Here is a 22,446-nt window from a genome sequence, read left to right on the forward strand (position 1 = left end):
ACTGGACTCTCACACTATTATGTTAGATCCACGTTGGACTGGACTCTCACACTATTATGTTGGATCCACTATGGACTGGACTCTCACACTATTATGTTAGATTCACTATGGACTGGACTCTCACACTATTATGTTAGATCCACTATGGACTGGACTCTCACACTATTATGTTAGATCCACTATGGACTGGACTCTCACACTATTATGTTAGATCCACTATGGACTGGACTCTCACACTATTATGTTAGATCTACTATGGACTGGACTCTCACACTATTATGTTAGATCCACTATGGACTGGACTCTCACACTATTATGTTAGATCCACTAAGGACTGGACTCACACTATTATGTTAGATCCACTATGGACTGACTGGACTCTCACACTATTATGTTAGATCAACTATGGACTGGACTCTCACTATTATGTTAGATCCACTATGGACTGGACTCTCACACTATTATGTTAGAACCACTATGGACTGCTCTCTGACACTATTATGTTAGATTCACTATGGACTGGACTCTCACACTATTATGTTCGATCCACTATGGACTGGACTCTCACACTATTATGTTAGAACCACTATGGACTGGACTCTGACACTATTATGTTAGATTCACTATGGACTGGACTCTCACACTACTATGTTAGATCATCTATGGACTAGACTCTCACACTATTATGTTAGAACCACTATGGACTGGACTCTGACACTATTATGTTCGATCCACTATGGACTGGACTCTCACACTATTATGTTAGAACCACTATGGACTGGACTCTCACACTATTATGTTCGATCCACTATGGACTGGACTCTCACACTATTATGTTAGAACCACTATGGACTGGACTCTGACACTATTATGTTAGATTCACTATGGACTGGACTCTCACACTACTATGTTAGATTCACTATGGACTGGACTCTCACACTATTATGTTAGAACCACTATGGACTGGACTCTGACTATTACGTTAGATTCACTATGGACTGGACTCTCACACCATTATGTTAGATCCACTATGGACTAAACTCTCACACTCTTATGTTAGAACCACTATGGACTGGACTCTGACTATTACGTTAGATTCACTCTGGACTGGACTCTCACACTACTATGTTAGATCCACTATGAACTAGACTCTCACACTATTATATTAGATCCACTATGGACTGGACTCTAACACTATTATGTTAGATCCACTATGGACTGGACTCTCACACTATTATGTTAGATCCACTATGGACTGGACTCTCACACTATTATGTTAGATCCACTATGGACTGGACTCTCACACTATTATGTTAGATCCACTATGGACTGGACTCTCACACTATTATGTTAGATTCACTATGGACTGGACTCTCACACTATTATGTTAGATCCACTATGGACTGGACTCTCACACTATTATGTTAGATCCACTATGGACTGGACTCTCACACTATTATGTTAGATCCACTATGGACTGGACTCTCACACTATTATGTTAGATCTACTATGGACTGGACTCTCACACTATTATGTTAGATCCACTATGGACTGGACTCTCACACTATTAATGTTAGAACCACTATGGACTGGTCTCTGACACTATTATGTTAGATTCACTATGGACTGGACTCTCACACTATTATGTTCGATCCACTATGGACTGGACTCTCACACTATTATGTTAGAACCACTATGGACTGGACTCTGACACTATTATGTTAGATTCACTATGGACTGGACTCTCACACTACTATGTTAGATCCACTATGGACTAGACTCTCACACTATTATGTTAGATCCACTATGGACTGGACTCTCACTACTATGGTGGATCCAACATGGACTGGACTCTCACACTATTATGTTCGATCCACTATGGACTGAACCCTCACACTATTAGGTTAGATCCACTATGGACTAGACTCTCACACTATTATGTTAGAACCACTATGGACTGGACTCTGACTATTACGTTAGATTCACTATGGATTGGACTCTCACACTACTATGTTAGATCCACTATGGACTGGACTCTCACACTATTATGTTAGAACCACTATGGACTGGACTCTGACACTATTACGTTAGATTCACTATGGATTGGACTCTCACACTACTATGTTAGATCCACTATGGACTGGACTCTCACACTATTATGTTCGATCCACTATGGACTGGACTCTCACATTATTATGTTAGAACCACTATGGACTGGACTCTAACACTATTATGTTAGATCCACTATGGACTGGACTGACACACTATTATGTTAGATCGACTATGGACTGGACTCTCACTATTATGTTAGATCCACTATGGACTGGACTCTCACTACTATGGTGGATCCACCATGGACTGGACTCTCGCGGATAATGTTCGATCCACTATGGACTGAACCCTCACACTATTAGGTTAGATCCACTATGGACTAGACTCTCACACTATTATGTTAGAAACACTATGGACTGGACTCTCACTACTATGGTGGATCCACCATGAACTGGACTCTCGCGCTATTATGTTCGATCCACTATGGACTGAACCCTCACACTATTAGGTTAGATCCACTATGGACTAGACTCTCACACTATTATGTTAGAACCACTATGGACTGGACTCTGACTATTACGTTAGATTCACTATGGATTGGACTCTCACACTATTATGTTAGATCCACTATGGACTGGACTCTCACACTATTATGTTAGAACCACTATGGACTGGACTCTGACCCTTTTATGTTAGTATCACTATGGACTGGACTCTCACACTACTATGTTAGATCCACTATGGACTGGACTCTCACACTATTATGTTTGATCCACTATGGACTGGACTCTCACTATTATGTTAGATTCACTATGGACTGGACTCTCACACTACTATGTTAGATCCACTATGGACTAGACTCTCACAATATTATGTTAGAACCACTATGGACTGGACTCTGACTATTACGTTAGATTCACTATGGACTGGACTCTCAAACCATTATGTTAGATCCACTATGGACTAGACTTTCACACTATTATGTTAGAACCACTATGGACTGGACTCTGACACTATTATGTTAGATTCACTATGGACTGGACTCTCACACTACTATGTTAGATCCTCTATGGACTAGACTCTCACACTATTATGTTAGAACCACTATGGACTGGACTCTGACACTATTATGTTAGATTCACTATGGACTGGACTCTCACACTACTATGTTAGATCCTCTATGGACTAGACTCTCACACTATTATGTTAGAACCACTATGGACTGGACTCTCACACCATTATGTTAGATCCACTATGGACTAGACTTTCACACTATTAGGTTAGAACCACTATGGACTGGACTCTGACTATTACGTTAGATTCACTCTGGACTGGACTCTCACACTACTATGTTAGATCCACTATGGACTAGACTCTCACACTATTATATTAGATCCACTATGGACTGGACTCTAACACTATTATGTTAGATCCACTATGGACTGGACTCTCACTATTATGTTAGATCCACTATGGACTGGACTCTCACACTATTATGTTAGATCCACTATGGACTGGACTCTCACACTATTATGTTAGATCCACTATGGACTGGACTCTCACACTATTATGTTAGATCCACTATGGACTGGACTCTCACACTATTATGTTAGATCCACTATGGACTGGACTCACACTATTATGTTAGATCCACTATGGACTGACCGGACTCTCACACTATTATGTTAGATCAACTATGGAGTGGACTCTCACTATTATGTTAGATCTACTATGGACTGGACTCTCACACTATTATGTTAGAACCACTATGGACTGACTCTGACACTATTATGTTAGATTCACTATGGACTGGACTCTCACACTACTATGTTAGATCCTCTATGGACTAGACTCACACTATTATGTTAGAACCACTATGAACTGGACTCTGACTATTCCGTTAGCTTCACAATGGACTGGACTCTCACACTATTATGTTAGATCCACTATGGACTAGACTCTCACACTATTATGTTAGAACCACTATGGACTGGACTCTGACTATTACGTTAGATTCACTCTGGAGTGGACTCTCACACTACTATGTTAGATCCACTATGGACTAGACTCTCACACTATTATATTAGATCCACTATGGACTGGACTCTAACACTATTATGTTAGATCCACTATGGACTGGACTCACACACTATTATGTTAGATCGACTATGGACTGGACTCTCACTATTATGTTAGATCCACTATGGACTGGACTCTCACTACTATGGTGGATCCAACATGGACTGGACTCTCACACTATTATGTTCGATCCACTATGGACTGAACCCTCACACTATTAGGTTAGATCCACTATGGACTATACTCTCACACTATTATGTTAGAACCACTATGGACTGGACTCTGACTATTACGTTAGATTCACTATGGATTGGACTCTCACACTACTATGTTAGATCCACTATGGACTGGACTCTCACACTATTATGTTAGAACCACTATGGACTGGACTTTGACACTATTACGTTAGATTCACTATGGATTGGACTCTCACACTACTATGTTAGATCCACTATGGACTGGACTCTCACACTATTATGTTCGATCCACTATGGACTGGACTCTCACACTATTATGTTAGAACCACTATGGACTGGACTCTAACACTATTATGTTAGATCCACTATGGACTGGACTGACACACTATTATGTTAGATCGACTATGGACTGGACTCTCACTATTATGTTAGATCCACTATGGACTGGACTCTCACTACTATGGTGGATCCACCATGGACTGGACTCTCGCGCTATTATGTTCGATCCACTATGGACTGAACCCTCACACTATTATGTTAGAAACACTATGGACTGGACTCTGACTATTACGTTAGATTCACTATGGATTGGACTCTCACACTATTATGTTAGATCCACTATGGACTGGACTCTCACACTATTATGTTAGAACCACTATGGACTGGACTCTGACCCTATTATGTTAGTATCACTATGGACTGGACTCTCACACTACTATGTTAGATCCACTATGGACTGGACTCTCACACTATTATGTTCGATCCACTATGGACTGGACTCTCACTATTATGTTAGATTCACTATGGACTGGACTCTCACACTACTATGTTAGATCCTCTATGGACTAGACTCTCACACTATTATGTTAGAACCACTATGGACTGGACTCTGACTATTACGTTAGATTCACTATGGACTGGACTCTCACACCATTATGTTAGATCCACTATGGACTAGACTTTCACACTATTATGTTAGAACCACTATGGACTTTACTCTGACACTATTATGTTAGATTCACTATGGACTGGACTCTCACACTACTATGTTAGATCCTCTATTGACTAGACTCTCACACTATTATGTTAGAACCACTATGGACTGGACTCTGATTATTACGTTAGATTCACTATGGACTGGACTCTCACACCATTATGTTAGATCCACTATGGACTAGACTTTCACACTATTAGGTTAGAACCACTATGGACTGGACTCTGACTATTACGTTAGATTCACTCTGGACTGGACTCTCACACTACTATGTTAGATCCACTATGGACTAGACTCTCACACTATTATATTAGATCCACTATGGACTGGACTCTAACACTATTATGTTAGATCCACTATGGACTGGACTCTCACTATTATGTTAGATCCACTATGGACTGGACTCTCACACTATTATGTTAGATCCACTATGGACTGGACTCTCACACTATTATGTTAGATCCACTATGGACTGGACTCTCACACTATTATGTTAGATCCACTATGGACTGGACTCTCACACTATTATGTTAGATCCACTATGGACTGGACTCTCACACTATTATGTTAGATCCACTATGGACTGGACTCACACTATTATGTTAGATCCACTATGGACTGGACTCACACTATTATGTTAGATCCACTATGGACTCACCGGACTCTCACACTATTATGTTAGATCAACTATGGACTGGACTCTCACTATTATGTTAGATCCACTATGGACTGACCGGACTCTCACACTATTATGTTAGAACCACTATGGACTGGACTCTGACACTATTATGTTAGATTCACTATGGACTGGACTCTCACACTACTATGTTAGATCCTCTATGGACTAGACTCACACTATTATGTTAGAACCACTATGAACTGGACTCTGACTATTCCGTTAGCTTCACAATGGACTGGACTCTCACACTATTATGTTAGATCCACTATGGACTAGACTCTCACACTATTATGTTAGAACCACTATGGACTGGACTCTGACTATTACGTTAGATTCACTCTGGAGTGGACTCTCACACTACTATGTTAGATCCACTATGGACTAGACTCTCACACTATTATATTAGATCCACTATGGACTGGACTCTAACACTATTATGTTAGATCCACTATGGACTGGACTCACACACTATTATGTTAGATCGACTATGGACTGGACTCTCACTATTATGTTAGATCCACTATGGACTGGACTCTCACTACTATGGTGGATCCAACATGGACTGGACTCTCACACTATTATGTTCGATCCACTATGGACTGAACCCTCACACTATTAGGTTAGATCCACTATGGACTATACTCTCACACTATTATGTTAGAACCACTATGGACTGGACTCTGACTATTACGTTAGATTCACTATGGATTGGACTCTCACACTACTATGTTAGATCCACTATGGACTGGACTCTCACACTATTATGTTAGAACCACTATGGACTGGACTTTGACACTATTACGTTAGATTCACTATGGATTGGACTCTCACACTACTATGTTAGATCCACTATGGACTGGACTCTCACACTATTATGTTCGATCCACTATGGACTGGACTCTCACACTATTATGTTAGAACCACTATGGACTGGACTCTAACACTATTATGTTAGATCGACTATGGACTGGACTCTCACTATTATGTTAGATCCACTATGGACTGGACTCTCACTACTATGGTGGATCCACCATGGACTGGACTCTCGCGCTATTATGTTCGATCCACTATGGACTGAACCCTCACACTATTATGTTAGAAACACTATGGACTGGACTCTGACTATTACGTTAGATTCACTATGGATTGGACTCTCACACTATTATGTTAGATCCACTATGGACTGGACTCTCACACTATTATGTTAGAACCACTATGGACTGGACTCTGACCCTATTATGTTAGTATCACTATGGACTGGACTCTCACACTACTATGTTAGATCCACTATGGACTGGACTCTCACACTATTATGTTCGATCCACTATGGACTGGACTCTCACTAATATGTTAGATTCACTATGGACTGGACTCTCACACTACTATGTTAGATCCTCTATGGACTAGACTCTCACACTATTATGTTAGAACCACTATGGACTGGACTCTGACTATTACGTTAGATTCACTATGGACTGGACTCTCACACCATTATGTTAGATCCACTATGGACTAGACTTTCACACTATTATGTTAGAACCACTATGGACTTTACTCTGACACTATTATGTTAGATTCACTATGGACTGGACTCTCACACTACTATGTTAGATCCTCTATTGACTAGACTCTCACACTATTATGTTAGAACCACTATGGACTGGACTCTGATTATTACGTTAGATTCACTATGGACTGGACTCTCACACCATTATGTTAGATCCACTATGGACTAGACTTTCACACTATTAGGTTAGAACCACTATGGACTGGACTCTGACTATTACGTTAGATTCACTCTGGACTGGACTCTCACACTACTATGTTAGATCCACTATGGACTAGACTCTCACACTATTATATTAGATCCACTATGGACTGGACTCTAACACTATTATGTTAGATCCACTATGGACTGGACTCTCACTATTATGTTAGATCCACTATGGACTGGACTCTCACACTATTATGTTAGATCCACTATGGACTGGACTCTCACACTATTATGTTAGATCCACTATGGACTGGACTCTCACACTATTATGTTAGATCCACTATGGACTGGACTCTCACACTATTATGTTAGATCCACTATGGACTGGACTCTCACACTATTATGTTAGATCCACTATGGACTGGACTCACACTATTATGTTAGATCCACTATGGACTGGACTCACACTATTATGTTAGATCCACTATGGACTCACCGGACTCTCACACTATTATGTTAGATCAACTATGGACTGGACTCTCACTATTATGTTAGATCCACTATGGACTGACCGGACTCTCACACTATTATGTTAGAACCACTATGGACTGGACTCTGACACTATTATGTTAGATTCACTATGGACTGGACTCTCACACTACTATGTTAGATCCTCTATGGACTAGACTCACACTATTATGTTAGAACCACTATGAACTGGACTCTGACTATTCCGTTAGCTTCACAATGGACTGGACTCTCACACTATTATGTTAGATCCACTATGGACTAGACTCTCACACTATTATGTTAGAACCACTATGGACTGGACTCTGACTATTACGTTAGATTCACTCTGGAGTGGACTCTCACACTACTATGTTAGATCCACTATGGACTAGACTCTCACACTATTATATTAGATCCACTATGGACAGGACTCTAACACTATTATGTTAGATCCACTATGGACTGGACTCACACACTATTATGTTAGATCGACTATGGACTGGACTCTCACTATTATGTTAGATCCACTACGGACTGGACTCTCACTACTATGGTGGATCCACCATGGACTGGACTCTCACACTATTATGTTCGATCCACTATGGACTGAACCCTCACACTATTAGGTTAGATCCACTATGGACTAGACTCTCACACTATTATGTTAGAACCACTATGGACTGGACTCTGACTATTACGTTAGATTCACTATGGATTGGACTCTCACACTACTATGTTAGATCCACTATGGACTGGACTCTCACACTATTATGTTAGAACCACTATGGACTGGACTCTGACACTATTATGTTAGATTCACTATGGACTGGACTCTCAACCTACTATGTTAGATCCACTATGGACTGGACTCTCACACTATTATGTTCGATCCACTATGGACTGGACTCTCACACTATTATGTTAGAACCACTATGGACTGGACTCTGACACTATTATGTTAGATTCACTATGGACTGGACTCTCACACTACTATGTTAGAACCACTATGGACTGGACTCTGACTATTACGTTAGATTCACTATGGACTGGACTCCGACTATTACGTTAGATTCACTATGGACTGGACTCTCACACCATTATGTTAGATCCACTATGGACTAGACTCTCACACTATTAGGTTAGAACCACTATGGACTGGACTCTGACTATTACGTTAGATTCACTCTGGACTGGACTCTCACACTACTATGTTAGATCCACTATGGACTAGATTCTCAAGCTATTATGTTAGATCCACTATGGACTGGACTCTAACACTATTATGTTAGATCCATTATGGACTGGACTCTCACACTATTATGTTAGATCCACTATGGACTGGACTATCACACTATTATGTTAGATCCACTATGGACTGGACTCTCACACTATTATGTTAGATCCACTATGGACTGGACTCACACTATTATGTTAGATCCACTGTGGACAGGACTCTGACACTATTATGTTAGATTCACTATGGACTGGACTCTCACACTATTATGTTAGATTCACTATGGACTGGACTCTCACATTATTATGTTCGATCCACTATGGACTGGACTCTCACACTATTATGTTAGAACCACTATGGACTGGACTCTGACACTATTATGTTAGATTCACTATGGACTGGACTCTCACACTACTATGTTAGATCCACTATGGACTGGACTCTCACACTATTATGTTCGATCCACTATGGACTGGACTCTCACACTATTATGTTAGAACCACTATGGACTGGACTCTGACACTATTATGTTAGATTCACTATGGAATGGACTCTCACACTACTATGTTAGATCCTCTATGGACTAGACTCTCACACTATTATGTTAGAACCACTATGGACTGGACTCTGACTATTACGTTAGATTCACTATGGACTGGACTCTCACTCCATTATGTTAGATCCACTATGGACTAAACTCTCACACTCTTATGTTAGAACCACTATGGACTGGACTCTGACTATTACGTTAGATTCACTCTGGACTGGACTCTCACACTACTATGTTAGATCCACTATGGACTAGACTCTCACACTATTATATTAGATCCACTATGGACTGGACTCTAACACTATTATGTTGGATCCACTATGGACTGGACTCTCACACTATTATGTTAGATCCACTATGGACTGGACTCTCACACTATTATGTTAGATCCACTATGGACTGGACTCTCACACTATTATGTTGGATCCACTATGGACTGGACTCTCACACTATTATGTTAGATTCACTATGGACTGGACTCTCACACTATTATGTTAGATCCACTATGGACTGGACTCTCACACTATTATGTTAGATCCACTATGGACTGGACTCTCACACTATTATGTTAGATCCAGTATGGACTGGACTCTCACACTATTATGTTAGATCTACTATGGACTGGACTCTCACACTATTATGTTAGATCCACTATGGACTGGACTCTCACACTATTATGTTAGATCCACTAAGGACTGGACTCACACTATTATGTTAGATCCACTATGGACTGACTGGACTCTCACACTATTATGTTAGATCAACTATGGACTGGACTCTCACACTATTATGTTAGATCCAGTATGGACTGGACTCTCTCACTATTATGTTAGATCCACTATGGACTGGACTCTCACACTATTATGTTAGAACCACTATGGACTGGTCTCTGACACTATTATGTTAGATTCACTATGGACTGGACTCTCACACTATTATGTTCGATCCACTATGGACTGGACTCTCACACTATTATGTTAGAACCACTATGGACTGGACTCTGACACTATTATGTTAGATTCACTATGGACTGGACTCTCACACTACTATGTTAGATCCTCTATGGACTAGACTCTCACACTATTATGTTAGAACCACTATGGACTGGACTCTGACACTATTATGTTCGATCCACTATGGACTGGACTCTCACACTATTATGTTAGAACCACTATGGACTGGACTCTCACACTATTATGTTCGATCCACTATGGACTGGACTCTCACACTATTATGTTAGAACCACTATGGACTGGACTCTGACACTATTATGTTAGATTCACTATGGACTGGACTCTCACACTACTATGTTAGATTCACTATGGACTGGACTCTCACACTATTATGTTAGAACCACTATGGACTGGACTCTGACTATTACGTTAGATTCACTATGGACTGGACTCTCACACCATTATGTTAGATCCACTATGGACTAAACTCTCACACTCTTATGTTAGAACCACTATGGACTGGACTCTGACTATTACGTTAGATTCACTCTGGACTGGACTCTCACACTACTATGTTAGATCCACTATGAACTAGACTCTCACACTATTATATTAGATCCACTATGGACTGGACTCTAACACTATTATGTTAGATCCACTATGGACTGGACTCTCACACTATTATGTTAGATCCACTATGGACTGGACTTTCACACTATTAGGTTAGATTCACTCTGGACTGGACTCTCACACTACTATGTTAGATCCACTATGAACTAGACTCTCACACTATTATATTAGATCCACTATGGACTGGACTCTAACACTATTATGTTAGATCCACTATGGACTGGACTCTCACACTATTATGTTAGATCCACTATGGACTGGACTTTCACACTATTATGTTAGATCCACTATGGACTGGACTCTCACACTATTATGTTAGATCCACTATGGACTGGACTCTCACACTATTATGTTAGATTCACTATGGACTGGACTCTCACACTATTATGTTAGATCCACTATGGACTGGACTCTCACACTATTATGTTAGATCCACTATGGACTGGACTCTCACACTATTATGTTAGATCCACTATGGACTGGACTCTCACACTATTATGTTAGATCTACTATGGACTGGACTCTCACACTATTATGTTCGATCCACTATGGACTGGACTCTCACACTATTAATGTTAGGACCACTATGGACTGGTCTCTGACACTATTATGTTAGATTCACTATGGACTGGACTCTCACACTATTATGTTCGATCCACTATGGACTGGACTCTCACACTATTATGTTAGAACCACTATGGACTGGACTCTGACACTATTATGTTAGATTCACTATGGACTGGACTCTCACACTACTATGTTAGATCCTCTATGGACTAGACTCTCACACTATTATGTTAGAACCACTATGGACTGGACTCTGACACTATTATGTTCGATCCACTATGGACTGGACTCTCACACTATTATGTTAGAACCACTATGGACTGGACTCTCACACTATTATGTTCGATCCACTATGGACTGGACTCTCACACTATTATGTTAGAACCACTATGGACTGGACTCTGACACTATTATGTTATATTCACTATGGACTGGACTCTCACACTACTATGTTAGATCCTCTATGGACTAGACTCTCACACTATTATGTTAGAACCACTATGGACTGGACTCTGACACTATTATGTTAGATTCACTATGGACTGGACTCTCACACTACTATGTTAGATCCACTATGGACTGGACTCTCACACTATTATGTTCGATCCACTATGGACTGGACTCTCACACTATTATGTTAGAACCACTATGGACTGGACTCTGACACTATTATGTTAGATTCACTATGGACTGGACTCTCACACTACTATGTTAGATCCTCTATGGACTAGACTCTCACACTATTATGTTAGAACCACTATGGACTGGACTCTGACTATCACGTTAGATTCACTATGGACTGGACTCTCACACTACTATGTTAGATCCACTATGGACTGGACTCTCACACTATTATGTTAGAACCACTATGGACTGGACTCTGACACTATTATGTTAGATTCACTATGGACTGGACTCTCACACTACTATGTTAGATCCACTATGGACTGGACTCTCACACTATTATGTTAGAACCACTATGGACTGGACTCTGACACTATTATGTTAGATTCACTATGGACTGGACTCTCACACTACTATGTTAGATCCTCTATGGACTAGACTCTCACACTATTATGTTAGATCCACTATGGACTGGACTCTCACACTATTATGTTAGAACCACTATGGACTGGACTCTGACACTATTATGTTAGATTCACTATGGACTGGACTCTCACACTACTATGTTAGATCCTCTATGGACTAGACTCTCACACTATTATGTTAGATCCACTATGGACTGGACTCTCACACTATTATGTTAGATCCACTATGGACTGGACTCTGACTATTACGTTAGATTCATTATGGACTGGACTCTCACACCATTATGTTAGATCCACTATGGACTAGACTCTCACACTATTATGTTAGAACCACTATGGACTGGACTCTGACTATTACGTTAGATTCACTCTGGACTGGACTCTCACACTACTATGTTAGATCCACTATGGACTAGACTCTCACACTATTATATTAGATCCACTATGGACTGGACTCTAACACTATTATGTTAGATCCACTATGGACTGGACTCTCACTACTATGTTGGATCCACTATGGACTGGACTCTCACATTATTATGTTAGATCCACTACGGACTGGACTCTCACTATTATGTTAGATCCACTATGGACTAGATAGATAGATAGATAGATAGATAGATAGATAGATAGATAGATAGTACTTTATTTATTCCGTCAGGAGAGTTCCTTCAGGAAAATTACAATTTTCAGCACAATCCCATTCAAGATCAGACAAACATTACAGGGAGACAGAACAGGATCGCTGACGGGTCTGCCGGCTTCCAGCGCCCCTTACAAAAAAGATGACATACAGGTAAACAAGGGGGGGGATAGAAGATTAAAATAAAATTAAAAAAATGGGTTAGCCTAGGCGTGGAGTGGGGGTGCAGACTGAGGCCAAGGGAAAAAAAAAAAACAAAAAAAAAAAACAACAACTCATAGCCATAGTACACATCCCTCTTCCATGTGTGTAAGAGGGAAACATCAAACATCAAAGAACACAGAGGACATTAAAGACATTAAAGCAGCAGATACAACCAGACACTTCTACATACTAGCTATGAATAAAAAGTAAAATAAACATATCCACTGTGATGGCCTCTGCGCTGTTCCACGCCATCGTCCGCTGGGGTGGAGGGAGCATGGCCAGAGACAGAAGCAGACCCAACAGGGCAACCAAGACAGCCGACTGCACTCTCGCCCAGTGTCCAGTCCGCATGGATGAGCGAGGATACATCCAAGGTGACTGAGGTGTCCGACACCTGCTCACCCAGCCAAGACACCGCGAAGCCTCTCCGTCCCAGTAGCTCAGTGCTAGCTCCACAGCCCTGTCCCCTCATCCGCATCTCCTCCAGTACATCCAAACAGACTCTGGTGTAGCAGAGACCCTGCAGCTGGTCTCCATGGCCAAAAGGCTCCGGGGAGGCAGATCCAGAAGTCCACAAAAAAAAAAAAAAAAAGCACCACAGAGGTCACGAAAGTGCTACCCCTTGTCACACAGTCCCAAAGGGTCCCGGACCGAAATGCAAAAAAATATAATACCACATGAAAACAAGAGGGAAACACAAAAGGATGACACAAGAGCACAGAGCTCCTGCCTACAGCAGCCACTACAGCAGCGCCATCTTGGACTAGTCTCTCTCACTATTATGTTAGATCCACTATGGACTGGACTCTCACTATTATGTTGGATCCACTATGGACTGAACTCCCACTATTATGTTAGATCCATTATGGACTGGACTCTCACAAATATTATGCTAGGGGTCATCTGCGGTCACTTCCAAGGTTTGTCATTGTCCCATTGGGTTGAGTTTTTCCTTGGTAGCCCTTTGAGACACTGGTGATTTAGGGCTATATAAATAAACAATGATTGTTTTATTAGGATATTTTTTTTCTCAGAATATATATTTTTTTCTCATTAAAAATGACGGATGTTTGTTGTTTCAACTCTGATTAAACTATCGATATTTTATGACTTACAAATCCTCCAAATGTGTCTGGTGAACTTGTCCCACAGGACGTGTTCAGAGTCCAGTAGAGGGTGTGTCACTGCGGTCTCTCTCCTCTACAAGTTCAACACGTCACGCCAACAGGAAAAGGCGAGCCTAACAGTTCTGGCAGAGAGGTACAACTCAACACCCGATGACTTTGTTTGAATATCCAACAACTCCTTGTGGCTTCTTCCAACTTCTCAGGCTGGACAAGGAAAGTCTGAGCCTGATGAGCTTGCATGTCAGGCTGGCAACGCTCAAAGCTGAAAGGGAAGAAACATGCAATGCTGCGTATTTGGTAGCACAACAATGTTGGGACATGTGGTAAGACATAAAGTGCCAACACTGTGTCCGTGGTTGGTGTAGAAATAGAGCGGTTGGAATATTGTCTTTGCAGGCCACAAGTTTACAGTCCATGCAGAGAAGAGCAGGCTGCTTCACTGCTGCACAGTCCAGATGTAGAAGAACACCTAAGAGACTGCCAGTTATCACAGCAGGTCAAATATTGCTATTTTGTTACCTAATCAACCTCTTTTTCTTCTTTTGTGGTGGTTGCACTCAAGGTTAAAGGTGTGATACCGCCACCTACTGTATTGGAATGTGAACCGGAGTGCCCCCCGCCCCCCCCTCACATACAAACATACTATTTATACCATGCCAAACTACGAAGTTTGTAAATTCTATTTCATAAACCCGCCTCTTCTAGCCATACTTGCCAACTCCCGAAATTCAGCGCCTCTCCCAAAAACCTCCCGGGACAAATTTTCTCCCGAAAATCTCCCAAAATTCAGCCGGAGCTGGAGGCCACGCCCCCTCCAGCTCCATGCGGACTTGAGCGAGGACAGCCTGTTTTCACGTCCGCTTTCCCACAATATAAACAGTGTGTCTGCCCATTGACGTTATAACTGTAGAATGATCGAGGGTGAGTTCTTGGTTTCTTATGTGGGTTTATTGTTGGGCAGTTTCAGTAACGTCCTCCCAGCGCGGTAACAACACAATACAACAGCAGTCACGTTTTTGTCTACCGTAAAGCAGTTTGTCTGCCGTAAACAGCAATATTGTGACACTCTTAAACACGACAATACTGCCATCTACTGTACATGCATATGGTTGGAAAAATAGCAACAGAGAATAGAACAAGGATGGACAATTCAACCCTTAACTCGACAATGATTAGATGAGTGTTGTGTGTGTATATGTGTAAATAAATTAACACTGAAATTAATGAAACTCTTAAGTATTTCTTTTATTTATATATATATATATATATATATATATATATATATATATATATATAGATAGATAGAATTCACTGAAAGTCAAGTATTTCTCTAATATATATATGTGTGTGTGTGTGTGTGCGTGTGTGTGTGTGTGTGTGTGCGTGTGCGTGTGCGTGTGCGTGTGCGTGTGTGTGTGTGCGTGTGCGTGTGCGTGTGCGTGTGCGTGTGCGTGTGTGTGTGCGTGTGTGTGTGTGTGTGTGTGTGTGTGTGAAATACTTGACTTGGTGAATTGTAGCTGTAAATATACGCCTCCCCTCTTAACCGCACTCCACCTCACCCCTGTACACGCCACCCCCCCCTTCCTACACACACACACACCTCCCACCTCCCAAAATTGGACGTCTCAAGGTTGGCAAGTATGCTTCTAGCAACTTCACCTAAATCTTCTGGGTCAGGTTCAAACACTGATGGCATCTATTAAACAGACAAAGAAGCATGGAATCAATCAGACAGAGCTGAATTTGGCTCAATGAGGAGAAACGTCTGGGCTGTACTCTTGTACAGTATCCCACCACGCTCTGACAAAAGATTGCACGCCTCCTCTTTTATTTGGACTTTTCCTGATTACATGGCAACAGCTGTTTCTAAAGGAAGGGGGGTTCGTAAAAAGCTGTCGCCTTTGGTTACAAAACAGTTCTAAGAGAAGGTGCCAGGAGTCGGGTCAGGTCCTGCTTCCTCTCCGCTTTGTAGATCTCGGGTCAAGACAAAATCTCCCTGTGGATTACAATACATCATACTTGCCAACCCTCCTGATTTTTCAGGGAGACTCCCGAATTTCAGTCCACCTCCTGAAAATCTCCGGGGGTGACCATTCTCCCGAATTTCTCCCGATTTCCACCCGACCAACAAAATTGTGGGCGTGCCTTAAAGGCACTGCCTTTAGCATCCTCTACAACCTGTCGTCACGTCCGCTTTTCCTCCATACAAACAGCGTGCCGACTCAGTCACATGTATACGGCTTTTACAGACACACACAAGTGAATGCCATGCATACTTGGTCAACAGCCATACAGATCACACTGAGGGTGGCCGTATAAACAACTTTAACACTGTTACAAATATGCGCCACACTGTCAACCCACACCAAACAAGAATGACAAACGCATTTCGGGTGAACATCCGCACCGTAACACAACAAAACAAATACCCAGAAGCCCTTGCAGACTAACTCTTCCAGAACGCTACAATATACACCGCCGCTAACACCAAACCTCCCCCACACCCCCTAATTCGGAGGTCTCAAGGTTGGCAAGTATGCAATACATCAAAGAAACCAACACCTTCACGTCGCTTCCCATCCTACACAGTGGAGTTTTACAAGCCTTTTGATTGGCAAGATCAAAGACAGCTTTTGTCTGCTCGCAGGGAACTCATTGAAAGTTTTGTGATAACTTGGATACAATTATTCTGACATTCCGCTTGGTGCTTTGTACCTTCTTCTGTCCATGTCTTCTAACTTCCTCTCTCAGTTTACTCATTTCTCTAATGTACTTCCCACAATAAAGGATTGCAGCTGTCACATAATCCCGTTGGCTGTTTACTTATAAGGTCTTATTTAGTCTGGTGTGTCCTGATCTAATGCATGATATGATTCCTTCCCCTTTATTGCTCCCCTTTACAGTTCTTCCCGCTCCTACAGTGTTCTGTATTGCATATAAGTGTCTTCCTGTTGTACTCATGTCTCGATTTGACAGCCATTCTTTCGGAATATTTCCTTTTAATTAATGATTTTGCATCAGTCTTACTAAGAGGTACCTCACCCTCTCAAGTCCTTTCAGCAAACATTCTACTGCTTACCCAGCAGACCTTCCTGCAATTGCTGGTGCTCAGCCAGGAGCAGACGAGGAAGCAGCTGGTCCACTTGCTACATGGCGTCACCTTAGAGGATGTGCAAAAACCCGCTCCCACAAAGTCTCCTAAAGCAGGTGAATTCTTGCCGCTTATTAGCGATGTTGTGTCGCACCGCTGAGAAAATGAAGGTCCCACTGCCAATAGATTGCGTCAAAAGGCTGCAACAAATCCGCCACACCTGTGAAAGGAGCAGCGAGATAAAGAAAGCCCTGTCTGACATCTGCGGAACCCCGACGGAGTGGTCCCAGGACCAGCTGGAACAGGTGTCCTTGAGACTCTTGACACATGTTCTGGAGCTGCAGGAGAAGCAGACGTCGTCGTTGCTTCAAGATCTGATGAACAAGGTGAGGATCAAATGGGACTAATTAGATAAATGAATACATTCTGTGTCGTTTTCAGTTAATTATTTCAATTTTAATTAATTAGTTAATACTTTTTTATTCAATAATTATTGATTTCATTTTTTCATAGTTTAAGTAATGATTTCATGATTTAATTGATTATTTCAATATTTTATTATTTATTTAATCAATTAATCATGCAGGTTTATCACCTATTGAATCAATTTTTCAATATTTATTTTTATCACAATGTAAATATTTCACGGTTTGATCAATTAACCATTTATTAAATATTGATTTCATATTTTTTATTTCAGGATCAATCACTTATATTTAGTGTATAATTGTGTTTTTCAAAATTTAATAAATTTTTTGATACTTAATAATTTATTCAACATGTAATTATTATTGATTTATTTATGTAATTATTATTATATATTTTTTTAAAGCCTAATGGTTAGAGTCCGCCCTGAGATCGGTAGGTTGTGAGTTCAAAACCCCAGCCGAGTCATACCAAAGACTATAGAAATGGGATCCATTACCTCCCTGCTTGGCACTCACTATTACGTTAGATACACTATGGACTGGACTCTCACACTATTATGTTAGATCCACTATGGACTGGACTCTCACACTATTATGTTAGATCCACTATGGACTGGACTCACACACTAGTATGTTAGATCCACAATGGACTGGACTCTCACACTATTATGTTAGATCCACTATGGACTGGACTCTCTCACTATTATGTTAGATCCACTATGGACTGGACTCTCACACTATTATGTTAGATCCACTATGGACTGGATTCTCACTATTGTGTTGGATCCACTTTGGACTAAACTCACTATGTTAGAGCCACAATGGACTGGACTCTCACACTATTATGTTAGATCCACTATGGAATGGACTCACACTATTATGTTAGATCCACTATGGACTGGACTCACACTATTATGTTAAATCCACTATGGAATGGACTCACACTATTATGTTAGATCCACTATGGACTGGACTCACACTATTTTGTTAGATCCACTACGGACTGGACTCTCACACTATTATGTTAGATCCACTATGGACTGGACTCACACTATTATGTTATATCCACTATGGACTGGACTCTCACACTATTATGTTAGATCAACTATGGACTGGACTCTCACTATTATGTTGGATCCACTTTGGACTGGACTCTCACACTACTATGTTGGATACACTATGGACTGGACTCTCACTATTATGTTAGATCCACTATTAACTGGACTCTCACTATTATGTTAGTTCCACTATGGACTGGACTCTCACTATTATGTTTGATCCACTATGGACTGGACTCTCACTATTATGTTGGATCCACTATGGACTGGACTCTCACTATTATGTTAGATCCACTATGGACTGGACTCTCATTATTATGTTAGATCCACTATGGACTGGACTCTCACTATTATGTTAGATCCACTATGGACTGGACTCTCACACTATTACGTTTGATCCACAATGGACTGGACTCTCACTATTATGTTAGATCCACTATGGACTGGACTCTCACTATTATGTTGGATCCACTATGGACTGGACTCTCACACTATTATGTTAGATCCACTATGGACTGGACTCACACTATTATGTTAGATCCACTATGGACTGACTATGGACTGGACTCTCACTATTATGCTAGATCCACTATGGACTGGACTCTCACTATTATGTTAGATCCACTATGAACTGGACTCTCACTATTATGTTAGATCCACTATGGACTGGACTCTCACACTATTATGTTAGATCCACTATGGACTGGACTCACACTATTATGTTAGATCCACTATGGACTGACTATGGACTGGACTCTCACTATTATGCTAGATCCACTATGGACTGGACTCTCACTATTATGTTAGATCCACTATGGACTGGACTCTCACACTATTATGTTAGATCCATTATGGACTGGACTCACACTATTATGTTAGATCCACTATGGACTGACTATGGACTGGACTCTCACTATTATGCTAGATCCACTATGGACTGGACTCTCACTATTATGTTAGATCCACTATGGACTGGACTCTCACTATTATGTTAGATCCACTATGGACTGGACTCTCACACTATTATGCTAGATTCACTCGACGTCCATTGCACCTGTCGCCCAGGGGAAGGGGCGAGGGGTCCCCACATTTGCGGTCCCCTGCAAGGTTCCTCGTTGTCATCCCATTAGGTTGAGTTTTTCCTTGCCCTGATGTGGGATCTGACTATAAAAACACTATAAAAATGGGAGCCATAACCTCCCTGCTTGGCATTCAGCACCAAGGGTTGGAATTGGGGGTTAAATCACCAAAAATGATTCCCGGGCGTGGCCACCGCTGCGACTCACTGCTCCCCTCACCTCCCAGGGGGTGAACAAGGGTGGTGATGGGTCACATGCAGAGAATAAATTTACCACACTTGTGTGTGTGAAAATCATTGGGACTTGAACTTTAACTTAACTTTAAAATGTTTCCCACTAACTCCTAAAAGTGGAACCATTCATTAAATCATGAAATGATTAATGATTAAATCAATGCTTAATATGAATGTCATTTTACAAAAAAATAATTGACACATATGTGTATTTAATTCTAATTATACTTAATATGATTTAAATATGTATCTACTCATTTCATTGTGTCCCTTTTAAACATTATTTCCCCAAGAAAAGTATGAAAAATATATATAATCTATAAAAAATTATATTTGAAGTAAAGATAATGGCGCTCGGGATCTTTCTGTGTGGAGTTTGCATGTTCTCCCTGGGTACTCCGGCTTCCTCCCACCTACAAAAACATACACCTGGGAATAGGCTCCTCCCACCTCCAAAGACATGCACCTGGGGATAGGCCCCTCCCACCTCCAAAGACATGCACCTGGGGGTAGGCCCCTCCCACCTCCAAAGACATGCACCTGGGGGTAGGCCCCTCCCACCTCCAAAGACATGCACATTGGGATAGGCCCCTCCCACCTCCAAAGACATGCACCTGGGGATAGGCCCCTCCCACCTCCAAAGACATGCACCTGGGGATTGGCCTCCCCTCCTCCAAAAACATACAACTGGGGATAGGCCCCTCCCACCTCCAAAGACATGTACTTGGGGATAGGTTGATTGGCAACACTAAATGGTCCCTAGCGTGTAAATGTTGTCTGTTTATCTGTGTTGGCCCTTATGATGTGGTGGCAACTTGTCCAGGGTGTACCCCGCCTTCAGCCCAAATGCTGCTGGGATAGGCTCCAGCTCCCCCTGCGACCCCAAACGGGACAAGCGGTAGAAAAAGGATGTCTTTTTTTATCTTTTGAAATTGTGTCACAATGTTTTTAAAAAGGAAAACCGGTCATCAAAAGAACATTAGTAAAGTAACGATGCATTTGTTGAAGAAGGCGTGTCCACCGTGTGTGTGCAGGGTGAGCAGCACCTTCAAGGACTTCAAGAAGAGTATGAATCCAAACTGCGAGAAGACCAACACGGCAATCTTCTCCAACTCATCAGCACAGAAGCGTCTTCCACGACTTCAGACACTCATTGGATTCAGGAACAAGTCCCAGATCAGGGGACTTGTAGTGGACCCGCAGAGAACCAGAACCTCACCGCTGGATCTCCTCGATCTCTGACCACAACCAGCAGTCACGCAGATGGAGGCCAAACTGAGGGTGTACCTAATAAACAGGCTGTTTGTGCAGGTACCTCCATCACAACTTTAGGATTAGGAACCTTAAAGGCTTACTGAAACCCACTACTACC

The 22,446-nt window shown here is 41.5% G+C and overlaps 1 protein-coding gene across 1 annotated transcript in view; it reads left to right on the plus strand.

The window, feature by feature from the left end:
• The window catches only part of LOC133562964 (uncharacterized), a 56,490-nt gene that overhangs the window by 17,110 nt on the left and 16,934 nt on the right, over nucleotides 1-22,446 (plus strand). Inside the window, exons 6-11 of the mRNA XM_061916817.1 lie at nucleotides 15,211-15,318; nucleotides 15,389-15,508; nucleotides 15,582-15,681; nucleotides 18,272-18,392; nucleotides 18,463-18,662; nucleotides 22,109-22,385. Of these exons, the coding sequence (XP_061772801.1) occupies nucleotides 15,211-15,318; nucleotides 15,389-15,508; nucleotides 15,582-15,681; nucleotides 18,272-18,392; nucleotides 18,463-18,662; nucleotides 22,109-22,385 (926 nt within the window). The remainder of the gene's footprint in view (nucleotides 1-15,210; nucleotides 15,319-15,388; nucleotides 15,509-15,581; nucleotides 15,682-18,271; nucleotides 18,393-18,462; nucleotides 18,663-22,108; nucleotides 22,386-22,446) is intronic.

The sequence above is a fragment of the Nerophis ophidion genome, linkage group LG12 (assembly GCF_033978795.1).
Source record: "Nerophis ophidion isolate RoL-2023_Sa linkage group LG12, RoL_Noph_v1.0, whole genome shotgun sequence".
Classification (NCBI taxonomy): Eukaryota; Metazoa; Chordata; class Actinopteri; order Syngnathiformes; family Syngnathidae; genus Nerophis; species Nerophis ophidion.